The sequence below is a fragment of the Xiphophorus maculatus genome, chromosome 2, assembly GCF_002775205.1.
Source record: "Xiphophorus maculatus strain JP 163 A chromosome 2, X_maculatus-5.0-male, whole genome shotgun sequence".
Taxonomy (NCBI): domain Eukaryota; kingdom Metazoa; phylum Chordata; class Actinopteri; order Cyprinodontiformes; family Poeciliidae; genus Xiphophorus; species Xiphophorus maculatus.
The window spans coordinates 7932758-7954213 of record NC_036444.1 but is presented as its reverse complement, the minus strand read 5'-3'; the positions used below and the strand labels follow the sequence as shown (position 1 = coordinate 7954213).

The window sequence follows — 21456 nt, the reverse complement described above, 5'->3', positions numbered from 1 at the left end:
AATATATACTACTTTATTATTATTATTATTATTATTATTATTATTATTATTATTATTATTATTATTATTATTATTATTATTATTATTATTATTATTATTATTATTATTATTATTATTATATTGACTCACCATTTTTTATAAAAGTTAAAACAACGAAAGCCATACGCAATTTAGATTGTTAATAAACACATTGCTTTCAGCTACCATTTTAACAGCCTTTATATTCAGAATATTCTCAGAGGTTCAGAATATTCTTGTTGGTTCTTCTTTAAAGAAAAAAAAGGCAATAATCTTGAAAAAATAAATCATGTCACTTTTGGAGTCTTTTTTTTTTTCCAACATCCAGTGAAGTTGTTCTTGATTAACCAGCGCCCCCTGCCGTTCTCCGACTGTATAACACAGAGGTTACAAAACACAAACCTGAAGTCACGTGTAGTGTAGTGTTACGCAAACGCAGAAGTTTCTTATGTTGATTTTTCAGCTCATCCAGCTCTCCCAGCTGACCACCACAGGTAAGCAGCGGCTTCGAACACTATGCGTGAAGGCAGATTGATTGTTGTCGAGTCAAATTACTCTTCTCGTGTTGTGTTGTCGATTTAACAGGCTGAGAAATGAAAAGCAAGCCCACCAAGTCACAGGCAAATGGATCGAAAAGTAAAGTGAAGAAAGGAGCTGCAGAACACACGTCGCTGAGTAAAAAACTGCGAGACAAGATAGATGGAGAAACATCTAAAGCGGGTGTGCTGCATCGATTGGACGACTTCGGTGACTCATTGTGCCAGTGTTGTTTTAGTTTTGGTAGCTGAATGAATGGGTCTCTTCGTTTTGCAGGGCCTTCTTACAGTTCTGCAGGAGCCCAGAGGAAGACTGGCCCTGGAAGTATACTGCACTACATATACAGGAGTACTTTGGGCCAGAGTCTGCACTCTCAGATGAGACAGGTAAACATCTCTGCTTAGTTCAGGATCAATAAGGGCAGTCTGTATGTAGGGGTCAAATAATCCCTAATTTCTCTTTAGTGGGAGTCAGTCGTTTCTTTATGTAGCCCTTTACACATCAACAGCATTGCTGACTAAAGTGGTTTTCAAAATAAATGTATAAAGGAAACTAAGACAAGATACATAAAACCGGAAGTGCTACCACATTTGTAAGTATTAAAAGCCTGCCTGAATAGAAGCATCTTAGGCTTTGATATATAAAAAAATGAAAATCTTTGTCTAGCAGTGAGGGAATGTTGACCATCTGACTAAAGAAGTTTTATTTATTGCGTTTACTTGATAGGGCCAAACACATAAGAGACTAATATAATGTAACAGCAGTCCTATGCCTGTATAAAAATTGTTCATGCTTGCAGCATGAGCAATTTGCAGCAACTTCTCAGCTAAATAAAAGGGAGAAAGGGCATTAAGAGCTTTAAAATCAAATAATAAAAGTTTACCATTTATTTTTAAATGGACGGGAAGCCAGTGGAGTGAAAGTAAAACTGCTGTAATGTGTGACCTAAAAGCTGAGAGGCTTCGTTCTGAAAACTGTTGGGGGTGACTCAGGCATGACTTGGGAATACCGATGGCAGTTGATTCTGATAAAAACAAGAACAAACTACAGAGGCAATTTGTTTGCCAAATTTGTGCTGCTGTAGCACATTTTCTTCAAAATTTGAAGTGTTATGGATTATGAGAAGATATTCTCAGTATGGTGTTTGAACTGTTGGCAAATTGGAGCTACTTGTAGCCAGTCAGAAAATTGTCATTGGACATAATTAACAATACATTTATTTCCACACAATTGGATTTTTTCATTCTCTTTTAATCAAATATATGATTGTATGATTTCAAATGCTCACCTCGTTATCTCATTTGTGTGCGCCTCTTGTCTCTCTCCTTCAGGCTTTCTATCCAATTCCTGCAGAAATTATTCACTGCATACAATTTTGAGGGATGTTTTTCCAGTGTTGTACAGAGCCCTGAAAAACTCTATATACCTCTCGAACTTATTTGGGTTGTAAATTTATGCACAACATTATTCCTGACAGGGATGATCAGAGATTAATGTAGTTGAGAATGAGAAGACCTGTAACAGCAGACATGTTTAGGCCTGGCTTGGATTTTTCCTGCGGCGTTCTGCGGCATACCGAATGAAAATCTGGTTTTAAAAAAACCCCAAAACAAAACTTTTTTTGTCTCTCGCAGTGTCTCCAGGAGCCGTTTGTTCGATCTCTGTCATCCTACCATTTTCATGGCGCCAGCAGTCCATTTGATCGCAGAATAACCTGCTTGGAGTGGCACCCCACTCATCCCACCACTGTGGCTGCAGCCTCAAAAGGGGGGGACATTTTTCTGTGGGACTTTGAGAAGTCTGAAACAAAAAGCTTTACTCGAGGGGTGAGTTGATGTGTCTGATTGGATTTATCTCAACAGCATGGAGGGGTCCTGCTGCTCTTTATAATCATCTGCAATCCTTTTGTGGCTAAAGATAGTAGGTGGATTTGTAGAAGTGTGCATCCTTGATGTGCCTTTCGACAACCTCTTTTGATTCTCTGCTTAGATGGGGGCTGGAGACTCAGTAACAGACATGAAGTTTAACCTGTTAAATCCCAGTCAGCTCTTCACCTCGTCTATGGGCGGTACGACATCTCTGCAGGATTTCAGTGGGACAACCCTAACAGTGTTTACATCCACAGACTCCCTGAAGTAAGACTAATAGGCCTTTTTCTTCCTCCATCAGGGCTGTAAGCTCACTCGGTCTAGCATCAGTCTTCTTATCAGGCGGCCCCCAGCAGATTCAAGCATTTCCATGCAAAGCAAATGCATTATTGGCCTGCATTTGTATTTGTGTGTGCAGAACGGAGCGGGAGACTTCATTGGCGGGATGAAGTTTTGCCCCACAGACTTCTCCAGAGTTTATGCGGCTTCTGGCGAGGGGAAGTTGACCCTGCATAGCTTTGAGGGCCACACTCCCACCCTGCTGTCCAGAACACAAGACTGCAGTCATGATCACCACAATGTTTGGTGAGGAAACTGAAAGGAAGACTGATGCTTGACAGTGGCAACATTTGCCTTTGAAAAGTATTTATAAGCCTTGAACTATTTTTGTTTTGTCACATTACAATCACAAATCTCTGCGGTGATTTCATGTGTTGCAACAACTATATCTAAATTTAAAGTTTTTTAAAAGTGGAACCGTTATTTTGGCAATTTCTGTTTTTTTATTTATATTTGTGCTTCTGATAGCTAAAATCCAGTGCTACAAATTATTTTCAGAAGTCCTCTATGAAGTATATATTGTGTATTTTAATCTTTAAGTTTCTGTGAACGTCTAGCACAACCAATCAGTCTGAGGGTGTACTGATAAATTGGCTGATTGGTCGGCCAGATTTCCTTGATTTGGGGTAATTGGCGTAAACCTACATGTGAAATTGATCTTGTGTAGCCCCACAAAGGTCTGAAAATCAGCCTCTGTCACTTTTTGCTCTTCCATGAAAGTGTCGTAACTGATAGTCACCTCATAGTTGCTAAGTTGCCAATTTAGAGCAACTATGTCACAGTGTCGGATAACGAGAAAAATCTCTATTGGCCAGAATCGTCAGGTTCAAATTTTTAAAGATCCATGATAAGTGCATCCTTAAATAAATAATCTGAAAATACAAAAAGGTACACCCACCAAGACATGACTGACCTCCTTAAATGGCATGCTGAGAGCATTAATTTGAAGCAACAAAAGGCCCATGACAAATCTAGAGGAGCTACTCAACAAGTCGAGTCGCTACTTTTGGTTTTTATGTAAAAGGTTTGTGGCTCCAATATCACAAAATGTTAAAGAGTTGTGTTGATATTATTTGTGAGGCACAGTACAAGCTGTTTATGCTTTTCTAGTTTTCTGTTTTGTGCTCTTTTTGTGTATAAGCTATCCTAAGTTAGTTTGTTTTTTGTGTCTAAAAGTCATTCTCTAAACCTCAAAACATATTAGTTTATTTCTATTGATTTGTTTGATTAAGTACTAAAGCATAAAAAAGTTTGTTGGGGGGTTGAATGTTACATAATGGAGTAGACTGAATTCTGTAACTTTCTAAATTGATGTAATGTTCTTAACTATTATTTATCACAAATGTCGCATATGACACCATTTTGCTGATTATTGCTTACATTTTCTAAATGGTTCTTCTTTTTATCCCAGCTTTTGGTACTGTTGTGTCGACGTGTCTGTGAGTCGGCAGATGCTTGTGACTGGGGACAACATGGGAGAGCTTCTACTTCTGGGTCTGGATGGGAAAAAGGTTTGTTCTTACAGCCATTTCACAGCAGTCTTCTAAAAATTGCTTTATTTTTGAATGCACTAAATGAATCTGAGTTGAGAATTTATTTAAAGCAAAGGATTGAAAACGTAAAAGGTCTGCAATTGGTAGCAACTAGATCAATCATTTTGTTCATGTTCAGGAAGAAGGAAGACATTTGGTGAAATCAAAGTCAGTATTACTTCCAGTCTAGAGAAATATGATGGTTATGTTAAAAACCATTTGTTGCATTTGCTCTGTTTACTTGTTAGATTTTCAGCAGTAAGTTGCATAAAGCCAAAGTGACACATGCAGAGTTTAACTCCCGATGCGACTGGTTGCTGGCGACGGCCTCGGTTGATCACACGGTGAAGCTCTGGGATCTGAGGAACATCAAGGACAAGAAGAGCTTCCTCTACGAAATGCCTCACGAGAAAGCCGTCAACTCAGGTTGGAATTCTGTGTCTTTGGTAAACTTTTATTTTTTAATTCTTTATAAGTCTGGTTCATACTGAAGCAATACAACCTTTTTGATGTCAAGTATCAGAGGAAAAATTAATTATCTTTAGATTGATTTAAAATTCTTCAGGCTTCATTCCAGAGTGTTGCTTTTAGCCCAGAGGGAAAACAACAAACAAAACAAATGATAAAAGAAACAACTGAACTCTGAATTTTTTGGGGTTGTTTAATAATAACAGAAATTCTCTATTATTCTAACATTTAGCTAAGAGAAATACTTTTGACCTATTAAAGGAAGAGGTTTTACTAAGTAATGTTAAATGGTTAAAAATAATATTTTCATTCAGTACAGATAAATATTTGGATTCTAGTTTATTTTATACCAGATATCTTTTAAAAAAAAACCCAGCTTTTTCTCAAGGGGCTGTGAGCAAATAATCTCTCAGCATGATTTAATATAAGAAATGAGAGCAAATATTTGAAGAAATTGGAAGTTAGGACTTTATTAAGGGATAAAAACCTAAAGGAACCCGTTCTGTTAATCTACTGCAGCCTATTTCAACCCTTTGGACGCCTCCAAGCTGCTCACAACAGATCAGCACGACCAGATCCGCGTGTACTCCTCCTCTGATTGGTCGAAGCCTCAGCACATCATTCAGCACCCACACAGGCAGTTTCAGCACCTCACACCCATCAAGGTTTGTTGTCTCTCTTCAAGTTTATTTCAGTGGGAATAAAAGGAGAATACAACTTTATAAACATTTGATTAAAAAAAATCCATCTGGTTTTATGACTAAAAAATCTTATTTTGGGCATTATGGCTGTAGAAAGATATATTTTTTTATGAGAGTCTGTCTGTGACAACAAAATAATGACGAATTGTTCTGTAGGCCACCTGGCATCCCCTGTATGACCTGATTGTGGCGGGCCGATACCCTGATGACCGCATCTGCACCGGAGAAAAGAGGTCCATTGACGTCTTTGACTCCAACAGTGGGGAGTTGGTGTTTCAGATGTATGACTCCACTGCCTCAGGGATCAAATCGGTGAGTATCACTTAATTTAAAAAGTCAAGTTAAAACAAACTAATTCAGGACCTTTTTAAACCAAGAGATTTTTTTGGGGGTTTTTTTCTGCAGATCAACAAGTTCAGTCCAATGGGTGACGTCATCGCATCTGGAATGGGTGAGTTATCTTCATAGTTACACCTGAATCATATTTTGTTGTATTAAAGCTACAAACTTTCAGTGGATTTTATTGGGATACTTTATACGACACACCAATACAAAGCAGTGAATAACTGAAGGATAATCATATTTGGTTTTGGGGGTATAATTTGCTCATTCTTTTTGGAAAATAAGATCTGTTTTGGTTCAATTTGACACATCAATATGATTTACTCTACATCTCTAAATTGTAACTGTTTCTATATCTTAAGGGTTGTTATCCTCCTCTAAGTCCTTTTGTCACTTTTTTTTCCAAGGCCAGAATCGGCCATCTAGTCGTACATAACTAATATTTTCCCACAAGCGCTGTGGATCTCTGCAGCTCTTATGTGGCTTTTGGCTGCACTGGATTTTATTTAAATTTAGAGGTATCAGAATAAAGGGGGATGGATGACACAAAAAGCCCTTTCCACATTTATATTTGTGAAAATTTTGGAAAATCATCAGTTTTTTCCTTCACTTCACAGTTATGTACTACTTTATGTCTTCATGTCAGTAGATTCATTACAGTTTGTGAAGTGCAGTATAAATAAATGTGAAAAAAGTTTAAGAGGAATAAAAGCTGAATTCAGCAGTAAAACTCTCTTATGATTGCTCTCAGGTGTAACACTACTGATCTGGGACCACGATGAGTCGCTGGTCAGCGGCCGACACAAGCCGATTGAGGAAACGTCGGCTTCAGCAGACGGGGTCAGAGGTCAGCGGAGGGGTCAGCAACGCTCCGGCAGAGACCGGAGGGGTCCGACCGGGGATGCAAAGCTGAAGAAAAAGCTAGCTTCTCTGGAAGAAACCGAGACCAAAACCAAAACCGGGTGCACCAAACAAAAACAAACTCAGAAGAGGAAACTGTAGAGAGCTGAGAAATTTAAGTTTATTTTTGTACATTTCTCTGTTAGTGTTCTGTGTTTCTAACATCAGGGATTGTTTGCATGTTGACAAACAATACAAACCATATAAAATGGTTCGTATTTTATATGAACCATTCGTATTTGCAGGGCTGTGTACATTTTTCCTGCACTTTTTCTACTGTAAAATAATAAATATCTTCATTCGTATATTGCTGAATATTTCTTTAAAAAAATGTTTCCTGTATAATTTTAATATCCAAGCTTCCGTCGTTATGATTTCTTTAAGCATAATTGTAGAGAAAACCTCCCCGTAGGTCATAGGTGGTGATGTTTGCCAGCTGGATAAGCGCTCCACCCCAAGCCTCTCGCTCCTCCTTGTTCCTCTGGACCCCAACCTGCAGAGCAGAATACACCATGCTCAGAACCTGGTTCTCAAACTGATCCCGAGTCAGAGGAGACTTCCGACGAGCCTCCTGTGTCTTTATCATGAGCTCTGTCGAGATCAGAGTCCTTGGAATGCCGTCATTGATCTGAGACAAGAATTCCCGTCCTTTCCTCATCGATGCCAGCTCTTCGTCCAACAGGAAAACATTGTTATCCTTGTTTAACTCAACCCCACTCAGTAAAATCTGTGAAGAATACAGAAAATATGTTTTTACCACAGAAAAGAAACGGCATAGATGCTTTAGTTATCTGAAAGTTTGTAGAGGTCGGACATAAAGCTACCTCAAACATCAGGTTTGCATCGGAGAGATCAGCATTTGGACCTGAGCCTGCTGCCACATCTGAAGAGGAAAAACTATAATCGTCATAGATTTATTTATACTACTGCTAAAAATTGAGCTGATTTACCATTATAACTGTCATTACTTCAGTATCTACAATGCAAACTGGACAACACATGAATTACCTTAGTGTAATGGCATAAACTATCAGAATGTATTGTACTCACCTTGCAGCACTTGACCAAGCCAAAGCCATAGAATAATTGGGAGCCAGAGTCTTAGTTGTGGATTCATGCCTCTCTAGATTAGAACAAAAAGAGGAAAAGCAACATCTGCCCTACCTCTCCACTCATGGAAAGAAGAAAACTTCCCCTGAATACCACAGATTTTTTTTCAACTTGGAAAACAGGCAGAAACCAGATGGCTCCTCTGGAGCAAGTCTAGGTTGTGGAAATTTTTCTAATTTAGATATTCTTTATCTTGCAAAACACAATAAAGTGAAAAGATTCACTTAAATATTTTTATCTGAATACCAAGCACAGGTAAGGAAAATCTGAATTCTTCTCTCAGTTCTCATCCTTAGATTTCAGGGGAGAAAAAAAAAAACATCACGTGGAAACTGTAGTGAAGAAAGCAATCCCAGACGATCTATTCTAAGTCATAGTATTGTGATCAGAAGTTTTCATGAAAATATGAATAATAATAATAACCTAAATAGGACCTCTCAGACTGACTTCCAGGCAACAGTTCTACCAGGGAGGAAATTCTGACAAAACTGCTTAACTCCACTTCTTCTTCATACCATTTGTTCATAAATGTTTTTAACCCACCTTCACCAAACAGCTTTATTTACATATGCTTACTGAGATTCAATTACATACGTATTTTGTTGTTTTCAACAAGACTGCAGTAATGAGGTTCTGCCACTGGGGGGCGGTAAGCGTTTGGCGCTATCTTAGTTTAACCTTTTACAACAGTTATTCCGGTGAACAGTTCAGCTGCCTCTGAATACTGCAACAGTGTAAATAAAGGTAGCGTAACTGCATGGCTATCACAGTTAAGCGATATTCGTTTAGTTCCATGTTTTTTTCAGAATATTTTGGTAGAACATTTATTAGAAAAAAAAGCTGGCGGCTTTCTGCTGCGAGCGCTAGCGGCAGACAAACACAACAACACAGCTAGCGATAACCTAGCTTAGCCAATCAGCATCACTTTTCACTTGTTTTGGTTGATCTTTGCATGTTGAAGACCCTTTATTAGAAAACGTGTATAGACTGAACGATTTAATTGTTCGTCGTAAAACAACAACAACAACAACTAATAAACACGTCTGAATATTTGAATATCTCAGTTCAATAGTCTAGTGAGCTTTGGAGTGGCACATATTTCTGCAAAAACTCAGAAGTTAGTAGTATATACTTTATTGTCCAAATTGAGGAATTATAGTCAGTGAGGAGACACAGCTTTAGAAACAAAAATAAAACCCGCAAACTCCACTCGTTGACAGCATCCTATTCGATTTTTAATTGAATACATTAATAATTAATAGTTAATACATTATCCAACGAAACATCTTACTCATAAGTAAAATGAAGATTTTACTATTCAGACCTGCTGATTATAAAAAGGTAACATTCAAAACATGCTGTATCCTGTTGCTGTTTTAATTATTATTATTAAAGAAAATCTATGATAACTTTTTGTATGAAGAACAATAAAAAAAAATACTAGGTAGCATTACCTACCTAGAATAAATCCTAAGAATAAACAATAAAAACTGAATGTTTTAAAAAGCTACAATACTTAAGAGATCTTAGTAGGTACATGTGTACTAAGTTATCCTGTTCTCTGAAACCACGCCGAGATACATGTGGAGCAACTGGTAGATCAGTTCTCTAGACAAACTGTTCTTTGATAAGCATCTAATTTATGTCTCCACTAATACATTTAATATGCATTTAGCATACTTATGTATTTACAGTTGCTGTAAAGCCTCTGATAAATGATAACTAACGTCCTTCCATCTAATACACTGTTTATTTTTCCCTAATAATCAGGTGTTAACATTTGTTTTTAACATGGCAGGCAGCAAAGATGGAGTCCGGTGAGGAGGGCGGCGTCAGTGTCGGCGGCTCTGTGGGAGAGGAGAACTACTTCCTCGGATACACCTTCACTGACCGCTCTCATTCCAACCGCGTGGTGAAGAGCATCATGGACCTGTGCCTGGAAGACGGCCTGTTTGCAGATGTCACCGTCACTGTGGATGAAAGGCAGTTTCACTTGCACCGGCTGGTGCTGTCAGCGCAGAGCAGCTTCTTCCGCTCCATGTTCACCTCCAACCTCAAAGAGTCCCACAACCGCTTCATCGAGCTGAAGGACGTGAGCGCCTCCGTCTTCCAGCTGCTGGTCGACTACATCTACCATGGCACCATCAAGCTGCGGGTGGAGGAGCTGCAGGATACCTACGAGATGGCGGATATGTACCAGCTGACGGCTTTGTTTGAGGAATGCTCCCGCTTCCTCTCGCGGACAGTGGAGGTCAAGAATTGCTTACAGGTGATTTCAATCAATCAGTCAAGTTTATTTGTACAGCACATTTCAGCAACAATGTGCTGTACAAAATGCTTTACATCATAAAACACAGAAATACAAAGTCACAGAACACACAGTCAACAATTGAAGCATTATATTTTGTCAATCGTTACACATCAAAATGTTGATTAATGTTTCAAAAGCAACTCTAAACAGGTGGGTTTTTAGCTTAGATTTAAGGCAGCTGCTTTACAATTTTCTGGAGGTTTGTAACAGCTTTGTGGTGCTTTGAAGCTGAATGCTGCTTCTCCATGTTTGGTCCTGGTTCTGGGGATGAAGAGCAGACCAGAATCAAAAGACTTTGATTTGTCACTTGTGTTGCAGGCCAGGCTGATTTAGAACATTTAGAACACTAAATCTTTTTTCTGTTTTTATTTTTTTCTAGGTGATGTGGCTCGCAGACAGACACAGTGACCAGGAGCTGTATACCGCAGCCAAGCAATGTGCTAAAATCCACCTCGCCCAGCTGCATCAGACCGAAGAATATCTCAATCTGCCCCTCTGCCTGCTGCTGGACATCATCAAGGGTATTACAGTTAGACAGATTTAAAAGCATAAGAATTGTAACCTCTCTTGATCAACTTCTCAATCGGCTCTGTCTCTGTGTTTAGATGGTGTTCCCAGCTCCCAGAATCCAACGATGGCCATTGAGTCGTGGATAAACCACAACAAGGTGGAGAGGGAGGAGTTCTCCTGCCTTCTCCAGGAGAATTTGAAGGTAGAATTTAAACACTTGCCAATCAGATTTTTATCAGCTAGTGTCAGATTTCCAGGTTTTTTCATGTCTTGTTGATAATTTATTTTCTTTTCAAGGGTTTTAAAAAGGTGCAGAACAAAGAAGTTATTCAACATTTCAATGTGTCAAACATTGAACCTGAAGGACAGAAAGGGGCTTGCAGGTTCCAACATGAAGCTAATAATTTTTAAAGAAAAAAACCCAGAAAATAAAAGAAATACAAAATCATTTGGTACGTCATTAGTCAAGTTGATGATTTCAAAGGAAAGAAAAGTTTTCTGTAAATATTATTCTAGTTTTTCAGTCCACTATAAACATGGAAAGGACAAGAGCATATTGTGATAATAGATCTAGTAATAATTATTTTTTGAAGGGCAGTTTTGTTTACAAAGTCTTCATAATCCATTTCATTTTCGGCTGTGTGTTTTTTTATTGCCGTTTTATTTATAGTTTTTGTTTGTTGTGTTTTGTTTTTTACATTTATAATTTCTTCCAGGTTAAGTGTTCTTTAAAAAAGTATAGTTTATTCATCTATGAAAGGATGAACTTGGTTTATCATGCCATTATCAGTATGTTACTTGAAGTTGGTCTAAAAACAACAATATCATTGTTTATTGCAATAATTACTGGGACAATTTATTGTCCAGCAAAATGTCTTATTGCGATAGATCTAAGTAGTAATGATAATAATTAGGTGATTGGTTCTCGTCATGCTTATTTCTGTCTCTAAAATCTCTTTCTGGGTCTATGGCAGGAAATCGGGGAGAACGTCCACATCTACCTGATCGGTAAAGAGGAGACGAGGACTCACTCCCTTGCCGTGTCTCTGCATTGTGATGAGGACGATTCGATCAGCGTGAGTGGCCAGAACAGTCTCTGCCATCAGATCACCGCCGCCTGTAAACATGGCGGGGACCTGTACGTGGTGGGGGGGTCCATCCCCCGCCGCATGTGGAAGTGCAACATGCACACCATGGACTGGGAGCGCTGTGCACCGTTGCCTAGAGACCGCCTCCACCACACCATGGTGTCTGTCGCCTCTGAAGACGCCATCTACTCCCTGGGCGGGAAGACGTTGCAGGACACGCTGTCGAACGCCATCATTTACTACACAGTGAAGGACAACATGTGGACAGAGACGAGCCAGTTGGACACAGCCGTGTCTGGGGCCGCTGGCGTCAACCTGGGAGGAACCATTTACCTGCTCGGAGGCGAGGAGAACGACATGGACTTTTTCACAAAGCCGTCCCGTCTCATCCAGTGCTTCGACACCTCCTCCCAGAAGTGCCAGATCAAACCGTACATGCTGCCGTTTGCGGGCTGCATGCACGCCGCTGTCCACATGGACGTCATCTTCATCGTAGGCGAAGGGGACTCGCTGGTGTGCTACAACCCTCTGCTGGAGAGCTTCACGCGGCTGCGCTTCCCAGAGGTGTGGAGCTGCATCCCTTCTCTGTGGAAGGTGGCCAGCTGTAACGGCTGCATATACGTCTTCAGGGACAAGTGTAAGAAAGGCGACGCTAACACGTTAAAGTTTAACCCGGCCACATCTGTGGTCTCGGTTATCAAAGGTATAAAGATCCTCCTAACGAACTGGCAGTTTGTACTGGCCTGAGGATTTCCAATCTACGGTCCATAATCATCACAATGACAGACGTCGGTGTGACTTACAGTGACTTCAGATCTGCTAAAAAGATTCCCACTCAGCTGTGTTAGCCATTCCAAAACCTCAGCTGTGTCTGTGAGATGCTTCTGTATCAGCGTGTTGTTGTGTATCTCTTAGCTGGGGACCGAATGTGTGGTAACAGTGTGACCAGTGATGATCAAAGCTATTGTTTCCTGTGCACTGCTCGTATATTAACATGCATGAAGTGCTTTAGTGGTCAGTAAAAAACTCCTCACTGAATTGTAATCATCAGGCTGCTGAAAGTGGCTAAGTTTTCACACATTTTAAGTCTGTAAACATAATATCAGAGAATGTTTTGTAGCTTTTCAACGTTTACATTTTTATGTATGCTGTACTGGTTCGAGTTCATGTGTTCTGATAAATGGTAAAACCTGCATAGAGTCACTTTTAGTTTTTATTTGGTCAGTCAGCCTTCAAAGTCTTTAAATAATGGTGGATGTTTCTAAAATTCAAAAAGTACATGATTAAAAAAATGCAGTGCCTTGTAAATTTATTAATACTTGTTGAACTATAAATATGTTTTACTGAGAATTTATGGTAGATCAACACAGAGTGTTAGTATTTGGTTTCTTCCTGTGTTTAACAAAAAGGTAGAGAGTCAGAAAAGGTAGATTAGCAGAACCATTGAGTCTTGCTGGGATTTATTCGGAAACAGTTTTCCAATCAAACAGTTCAACTCTTAAAAATAAGACTAAAAGTCAAATGAGGGATTTTTAAACTGTCTAATTCTAGAGTCTAATTCTACTTCATCTAAAGTAGCAGGTAAATAAGTAGAACAAAAATGGTACATGTTTTTTTTAAAGAAGTGTGTACACTTGCTGTTGATGCTCTTTTGTTTTGATACCCTTAAATAAAATCCAGTGAAACTATTCAGAGGTTTCCGAATTAGTAAATGGAGACCAATTGTGTATAAATTTCAATACGGCTGTTCTTTTAAATCCTCAAAGGCTTTTTAGCGAACATTAGTAAAAAAAAAAACAATGTCACAAAGTCTGAGGAACACAACTGACTGGTCAGTTATGCAACAAAACTAAGCATACAGCTGGATCTACAATGAGCAAACATATCTATTCTTAGAATGACCTGCATCTAATTAAGAATTTGTGTCAAGAGTTATGAATTTAGGTATCCAAATCTCATAGAACTTGATCTTTTGTGCAAAGCAGTGTGGGCAACAATTTCACTCAAATTGTCCCAAATGGTTGAGATATAGAAATTATTTGCAGCTTTAAATTCAGCAAAAAGTGATTCTACAAAGTACTGACTCAAAGGGACTGAATACATACTTTGAATCAGTAGAAGCAGGATTAAAGTTGATAAAAATTTCTGCAGTGATTTTTGGGAGCGAAAAAGTTAAGGGAAAGATAGAGTTGGTACAGAGAGGCCAACAGTGTGATCCCATTGATGTTCTGCTGGAGTCTGTGCAGCTGAAACCTAAGCTCGGGAACATGTCAGACTGTGCGAACTATTCTGAGCATTGGCTGCTGACGGCGGGATGAGGGGTGGGTGCTGGGGTTCAGATGCGCCTACACAAGAACTACCAATAACAACCTAGCCACTAGGAACACTGTCTGAAACGCAGCTCTTTTACCACAAACAAAAGCCAACAACAAAAAAAAAAAAAAACTTGGAACAGAAGCATGTTGCTTCCTGGGACAGTGGTTGACCTCTCCCATGACTCTCTGGGACTGTTTTTTAAGGCTCCAGACTTTTCCATTTTGTCCAGTGTGTATCTCTCCGTCATTGGGTCATGTAAAGGTAGATTGCTAGGAGTTGTAGTGACCTTGGGACAGTTTGCTGAGGGCAGAACATTAATTCCTGAAGGGACACATGGTCTGGAGTGACAAGACCATCTGCTGGAGCCGTGGCAGGAGGAAGGTGGAGTGGGGTGGCTGGTCGAAGGGGGTGCTAAGAATTCCTTTTGCTGGGGTGTGGAGGGAGCAGATATTCTGGGAAACCTTTGCCAGCTCTCAGCAGGGATACTTGTATCTTTTATATTTTTTCCAAGGGAATTTAAAAAGGAGAATTTTCTGCACTCCTGAGGTGAAAGAGGATCAGTTTTCCAGCTCTTAGCAGGGCATTTTTGTGATAATGTTCTTGGTGTGCCACCACTGTTCCTCGCTGGATCCGGTTTCGTCTCCATCTCAGCTCGGCCGGAGCTGATAGAGCTGGATCTGGTACCGACGGTTCTGAGGGGATCATCTTCAAGGAGTCTTCTTTGGAGTTGTGCAGGAAGGATCTGCTTTCTTCCTGTCTTGCTGAAACTGCATGGCCTAAGCGAATGAATATTTTCACGTTGCGCATTGCACCAGAAATGGGCCAGGACCAAACCAAGCAGCAGATAGAGAAGGGCCTGAAGTTGTATCAGTCCAATCAGACGGATAAAGCCCTGCATGTCTGGACAAAAGTTCTGGAAAAGACTTCAGACCCTGGAGGGAAGTTTCGAGTTCTTGGGTGCCTGATCACAGCCCATTCAGAAATGGGAAAGTACAAAGATATGCTTAAGGTATGCAACCTGACACTTTGAACTCAACGTGTGCTGATAAATATTCTTTGGTATTTCTTTAAGGGTAAAATAACAATAAAGTAATTTTAGTTCATGCTTTTATTAAGGCATTTTTCTCTGAACAGCCAAATGAGCATTGCATAAGTCCTGCTCTATTTGCACCGTGTAACTTAGTGGTTGTAAATCCGAAGAGTGAATGTTACAGAGTGTCCCATCACCTCATACGTCAACATGTCAGCTCACTTCTGCTGTTGTAGCATTTAAATATTTCCATTAAGGAGTTTGAAGGTAACCACCTACCATTAACAGCCATCCTGAGAAACATGGATTCATTTGTGGGCTTCCCAGCGATGCAGAGTAAATAAGTGTCCTGCAACCTTAGAGTCAGTGTAGGGTGTCTTGTTGATATAATCATCTGCACTCAGAAAGAACCCAGTCTTAATGATGCAGTTTTAATGAGGGCTTCAAAAAGAATAGGTCTAACGACCAAAACGACACAGTGCCATGAAAATCTGCCATGTCACATGCTTTTTCAGCTATGTGTTTTTCCTGTTTCTCAGATTATCTGAATATTATGAAATCCATTTTTCAAATTATAATTTAATTCATAGGAGTTATTAAAATCAGACTTTGTAGGCCACTTCTTGGTTTTGTCACAATTATTGATTTATTCCATTTTGATTATCATGCTTCAAACTTTACAAGTACTGCGACACAGACTGACCAGGCCAAATAATGCACAAGTGCCACTTCCTCATACACACAGAGCCAGCACGCCAGTAACCTTCCCATTAATACCTGGTGACATCACGCCCACATCGACACACCCACCACCCAAGTGTCAAAGCCGTGTGCTCCTGTCATATCAATAATTACTTATTTCATTCATATGACTCTTACAGAGCCTCAGTGAAAACGTGTTTATTATTATTAACTGTTTGGTGCAAAAAAAAAAAAGATTGAAACTCGATTTACTCACTGAATGTTTATGTCTGTGTAAGGTTGAGATGATGCAACTGACAACGGCTCTTTAAACCATTCAGACTTCCAGCACAATAGAGACACAATCAAAATAAAGCTGCAAGCAGCCTCGGGCGGCCCTCGCAGCAAGCGCCGCTCCGGCCTATTGGCCACCGCGGGGGTTCCGGCCACCGCAGAAGCTCTCGCGCGTTTTCCAGAGCCGCAGCCAACTCCCCACCGCGGAAGCTCCGCCGCAGTTTCTAGCACCGCCGCCCGCTAGCCGCCGCAGTAGCTGTCGCGCATTTTCTCCGCCCGTCCACCGGGCGACACGCGTGAATGCGTTCGGCGGCGCTCCCCGACGACTGTCAAAAAATCTGGTGCAGATCGGTCGATGCGTCGAGGAGATACGGCCGATGTATTACCTTAGGGGGCGCAGTGGAGTCAAATTACATCTCAAACCCGTCGGGCTCTTTAGAGGTGAACAAAGATCATACATATCCAGTTTGGTGCCAATCGGATGATCCATGCGTGAATTAGAGCCAAACGTATGCATATGGCGAGGGACTGATATTCGCCATTTGGCCACGCCCACACGGTTCAGCCAGCAGCGAGCATTGACAGAGTTTATCATCCGAATCATCTTGATTAGGTCAAGAGAGCCATAAACGGAGCTTTCCAAGGAAAAAAACGGCACTTCCGGTTCTGAGGGGGCGGGGCTTAGATGACGTCATAATATGATGACATAGGGTCGTCAGGGTCCCGCCAGGGTCACTCGTGCAAAGTTTGGTGCAGAAGCTATCGACCGTTCACAGTAGAATTACAAATTTTTAATTTTTTCCTACATTACAAAATTGAACTCTGTCTTTCCGTAGGGCAATGCTGCCCTCTGGTGTCGAATTACTGAAATAATGAAATTATTTCAGTAATTTCAGTAATTCGACACCAGAGGGCAGCATTGCACTACGGAATGATAAAGGATCCCCTTTGTAATTACATATTACACAGTCGATCACAGGGGAACTTTGAGCCCTGCTAACCCCGCTTCAACATGCTCCAAAACTCACCAATTTGATAACTTTAAATCAGACATGCCTTATGATCAGACTGACCGAGTTTGAAGCCGATCAATCGAAATCCCTAGGAGGAGTTCGATCAAATACAAAGGCTCTAAATGTCAAAATCGAGGTCAAATGAACTTCAATCTAAAATGGCCGACTTCCTGTTGGGTTTAGAGCATGGCTCCAAGAGACTTTTTTGTACGTCCTGACAAGATACACATGTGTACCAAGTTTCGTAATTCTAGGATAAAGCATGGCTTGGGGCTGATTTTTTAAAATATTCCAGGGGGAGATGTAGAGAAATTAGGCCACGCCCACCAAATTTCGCTATGGATTCCTGTTCGGGGATGGATAAGGATCCATCCTAGTGAGTTTGGAGCAGCTCACCCCGAAACTGTGGAATTCAGAGCCAAACGAAATTCGATGGCGTTCGCAACGCCGCCACGCCCACCTGCTTCATCGCAGCCGGTCGGGGTTGGAATCCACAACACACCAACATGTCTTCTGTCTCTGGACACAGTTTCATGTTGATTAGGTCAAAGGGCTAAGATAACGACCGTTCACAGTAAAACATGACACTTCCTGTTCTCAGGGGGCGTGGCCTACGTAAAAAAATAATTTCACCACAGGGTATTTTAGGTAACCCCATAACGATCAATCCCAGAAAGTTTGGTCCCTCTATGTGTTTTTTTATAGGAAATATAAGAGTTTCGTGTTTCATGGCGAGTAGGTGAACTTTGACCCCTGGTAACCCCCCTTCAGCAAGCTCATACAGTCACCAATTTGATAACTTTAAATCAGACATGCCTTATGATCAGACTGACCGAGTTTGAAGCCGATCAATCGAAATCCCTAGGAGGAGTTCGATCAAATGCAAAGGCTGTAAACGTCAAACTCGAGGTCCAGAATGGACCTTCAATACAAAATGGCCGACTTCCTGTTGGGTTTAGAGCATGGCTCCAAGAGACTTTTTTGTACGTCCCGACAAGATACACATGTGTACCAAGTTTCGTAATTCTAGGTTTAAGCATGGCTTGGGGCTGTTCATTTAAAATACTCTAGGGGTCGCTATAGAAAAATTAGGCCACGCCCACCAAATATCTCTATGGATTCCTGTTCGGGGATGGATAAGGATCCATCCTAGTGAGTTTGGAGCAGCTCACCCCAAAACTGTGGAATTCAGAGCCAAACGAAATTCGACGGCGTTCGCAACGCCGCCACGCCCACCTGCTTCATCGCAGCCGGTCGGGGTTGGAATCCACAACACACCAACATGTCTTCTGTCTCTGGACACAGTTTCATGTTGATTAGGTCAAAGGGCTAAGATAGCGACCGTTCACAGTAAAACATTACACTTCCTGCTCTCAGGGGGCGTGGCCTACATAAAAAAAACATTTCACTGCAGGGTATTTTAGGACACCCGATGTCGATCAATCACTGAAAGTTTGGTCCCTCTATGTGTTTTTGTATAGGAAATATAAGAGGTTTTTGTTTCATGGCGTGTAGGTGAACTTTGACCCCTGCTAACCCCCCTTCAACATGCTCCAAAACTCACCAATTTGATAACTTTAAATCAGACATGCCTTATGATCAGACTGACCGAGTTTGAAGCCGATCAATCGAAATCCCTAGGAGGAGTTCGATCAAATACGAAGGCTGTAAACGTCAAACTCGAGGTCCAAAATGGACCTTCAATACAAAATGGCCGACTTCCTGTGATACTTGCACTATGACATTACTTGTAAATTCTGAGCGTCTTAGTGAGCTCTACAACTGTACCGAATTTCAAGTCTCTACGATGAAGTAAGTGAATAGCAATGGGTCTTTTGAAAATTGCTAGGTGGCGCCGTTGAGCCAATTTGTTTGCGATTTTTGCGGCGACCTTAAAATACGAAATTTTTAAACTCCCCGTATGCATCCGCCAAGTTTGGTGAGTTTTTGAATATGCTAAAGCCTCCAAAAAGGCGCCTCTTTGGGGGGGCAGAAAAATAAGAATAATAATTAAAGCTGCAAGCAGCCTCGGGCGGCCCTCGCAGCAAGCGCCGCTCCGGCCTATTGGACACCGCGGGGGTTCCGGCCACCGCAGAAGCTCTCGCGCGTTTTCCAGAGCCGCAGCCCGCTCGCCAGTGCGGAAGCTCCGGCGCAGTCTCCAGCACCGCCGCCCGCCAGCCGCCGCAGAAGCTGTCGCGCATTTTCCCCGCCCGTCCACCGGGCGACACGCGTGAATGCGTTCGGCGGCGCTCCCCGACGACTGTCGAAAAATCTGGCGCAGATCGGTCGATGCGTCGAGGAGATACGGCCGATGTATCAACTTAGGGGGCGCAGTGGAGTCAAATTACATCTCAAACCCGTTGGGCTCTTTAGAGGTGAACAAAGGTCATACCTATCCAGTTTGGCGCCAATCGGATGATCTATGCGTGAATAAGAGCCAAACGTATGCATATGGCGAGGGACTGATATTTGCCATTTTGCCACGCCCACACGGTTCAGCCAGCAGCGAGCATTGACAGAGTTTATCATCCGAATCATCTTGATTAGGTCAAGAGAGCCATAAACGGAGCTTTCCAAGTAAAAAAATAGCACTTCCTGTTCCGAGGGGGCGGGGCCTAAGTGATGTCATCATTTGACCATTGGATATTATTGGACACTCGATTATGATCAATCACTGAACGTTTGGTGTCTCTGTGAGTTTTTGTGTTAGAATTACTAATTATTTAATTTTTTCCTCCATTACAACATTGAACTTTCATTCCGTAGGGCAATGCTGCCCTCTGGTGTCGAATTACTGAAATAATGAAACTATTTCAGTGGGCAGCAGAGGGCAGCATTGCCCTACAAACAACGAACATGGACTGTTTATTATGTAATTACACAGAAGATCTCTCTAATTCATTCTGAGGGGGCGGGGCTTAGATGACGTCATAATATGATGACATAGCATTGTCAGGCATCACACCAGGATGAGTCAGGCCAAGTTTGGTGCAGCTCGGTCGAAATATGTGGAATCTAGAAGCAAACGTATGGCATCGGCCTTACAGGTCACTTCGCCACGCCGCCACAGCCAGCTGCTTCATCGCAGCCAGTCAGGGCTTGAATCCTCAACACACCAACATGTCTTCTGTCTCTGGACACAGTTTAATATTGATTATGTCAAAGGGCTAAGATAGCGACCGTTCACAGTAAAACATGACACTTCCTGTTCTCAGGGGGCGTGGCCTAAGTGATGTCATCATTTGACCACAGGGTATTTTTGGACACCTAATGATGATCAATAATTTAAAGTTTGGCATCTCTGTGAGTTTCTGTGCAGGATATATAAGAGTTTCGTGTTTCATGGCGAGTAGGTGAACTTTGACCCCTGGTAACCCCCTTCAGCAAGCTCATACAGTCACCAATTTGATAACTTTAAATCAGACATGCCTTATGATCAGACTGACCGAGTTTGAAGCCGATCAATCGAAATCCCTAGGAGGAGTTTGATCAAATGCAAAGGCTGTAAACGTCAAAATCGAGGTCAAATGAACTTCAATCTAAAATGGCCGACTTCCTGTTGGGTTTAGAGCATGGCTCTAAGAGACTTTTTTGTACGTCCCGACAAGATACACATGTGTACCAAGTTTCGTAATTCTAGGTTTAAGCATGGCTTGGGGCTGTTCATTTAAAATACTCTAGGGGTCGCTATAGAAAAATTAGGCCACGCCCACCAAATATCGCTATGGATTCCTGTTCGGGGATGGATAAGGATCCATCCTAGTGAGTTTGGAGCAGCTCACCCCGAAACTGTGGAATTCAGAGCCAAACGAAATTCGATGGCGTTCGCAACGCCGCCACGCCCACCTGCTTCATCGCAGCCGGTCGGGGTTGGAATCCACAACACACCAACATGTCTTCTGTCTCTGGACACAGTTTCATGTTGATTAGGTCAAAGGGCTAAGATAGCGACCGTTCACAGTAAAACATTACACTTCCTGCTCTCAGGGGGCGTGGCCTACGTAAAAAAAAAATTTCACTGCAGGGTATTATAGGACACCCGATGCCGATCAATCACTGAAAGTTTGGTCCCTCTATGTGTTTTTGTATAGGAAATATAAGAGGTTTTTGTTTCATGGCGTGTAGGTGAACTTTGACCCCTGGTAACCCCCCTTCAACATGCTCCAAAACTCACCAATTTGATAACTTTAAATCAGACATGCCTTATGATCAGACTGACCGAGTTTGAAGCCGATCAATCGAAATCCCTAGGAGGAGTTCGATCAAATACGAAGGCTGTAAACGTCAAAATCGAGGAAAAAAATGGACGTTCAATACAAAATGGCCGACTTTCTGTGATAGTTGCACTATGACATTACTTGTAAATTCTGAGCGTCTTAGTGAGCTCTACAACTGTAC

General features: G+C 41.4%; 4 protein-coding genes across 6 annotated transcripts in view; 2 read left to right on the top strand and 2 right to left on the bottom strand.

Moving 5' to 3' along the window:
• Positions 1-403: 403 nt before the first annotated feature.
• On the top strand, positions 404-7010 carry ddb2 (damage specific DNA binding protein 2). Of its 3 annotated transcripts, none has more exons than XM_014471740.2 (11): positions 404-512; positions 604-738; positions 832-941; positions 2190-2381; positions 2842-3008; positions 4174-4273; positions 4543-4720; positions 5282-5427; positions 5620-5775; positions 5869-5914; positions 6557-7010. In XM_014471740.2, exons 2-11 carry the CDS (start codon positions 612-614, stop codon positions 6805-6807), a joined length of 1473 nt encoding a protein of 490 aa, XP_014327226.1. In that variant the 5' UTR covers positions 404-512; positions 604-611; the 3' UTR covers positions 6808-7010. The 3 variants fall into 3 exon arrangements, with proteins under 3 accessions (XP_014327226.1, XP_023208099.1, XP_023208108.1); XM_023352331.1 differs by lacking the exon at positions 2842-3008 and adding an exon at positions 2545-2690; XM_023352340.1 differs by lacking the exon at positions 2190-2381.
• Positions 7011-7027: 17 nt separating this feature from the next.
• On the bottom strand, positions 7028-7873 carry fam180b (family with sequence similarity 180 member B). The gene is made up of 3 exons (XM_023352348.1): positions 7756-7873; positions 7530-7588; positions 7028-7432 (listed from the first exon to the last, which is right to left on the bottom strand). The coding sequence occupies exons 1-3, from the start codon at positions 7820-7822 to the stop codon at positions 7085-7087; spliced, it is 474 nt and encodes a 157-aa protein (XP_023208116.1). The 5' UTR covers positions 7823-7873; the 3' UTR covers positions 7028-7084.
• Positions 7874-8476: 603 nt separating this feature from the next.
• On the top strand, positions 8477-12917 carry kbtbd4 (kelch repeat and BTB domain containing 4). The gene is made up of 5 exons (XM_005806942.2): positions 8477-8559; positions 9614-10084; positions 10506-10647; positions 10732-10838; positions 11611-12917. The coding sequence occupies exons 2-5, from the start codon at positions 9623-9625 to the stop codon at positions 12469-12471; spliced, it is 1572 nt and encodes a 523-aa protein (XP_005806999.1). The 5' UTR covers positions 8477-8559; positions 9614-9622; the 3' UTR covers positions 12472-12917.
• A 1830-nt stretch (positions 12918-14747) lies between these two features.
• Positions 14748-21456, bottom strand: part of LOC111611773 (aminoacyl tRNA synthase complex-interacting multifunctional protein 1-like) — a 47035-nt gene continuing 40326 nt past the window's right edge. The window contains exon 8 of the mRNA XM_023349730.1: positions 14748-14816. Coding sequence (XP_023205498.1) covers positions 14748-14816 — 69 coding nt within the window. The remainder of the gene's footprint in view (positions 14817-21456) is intronic.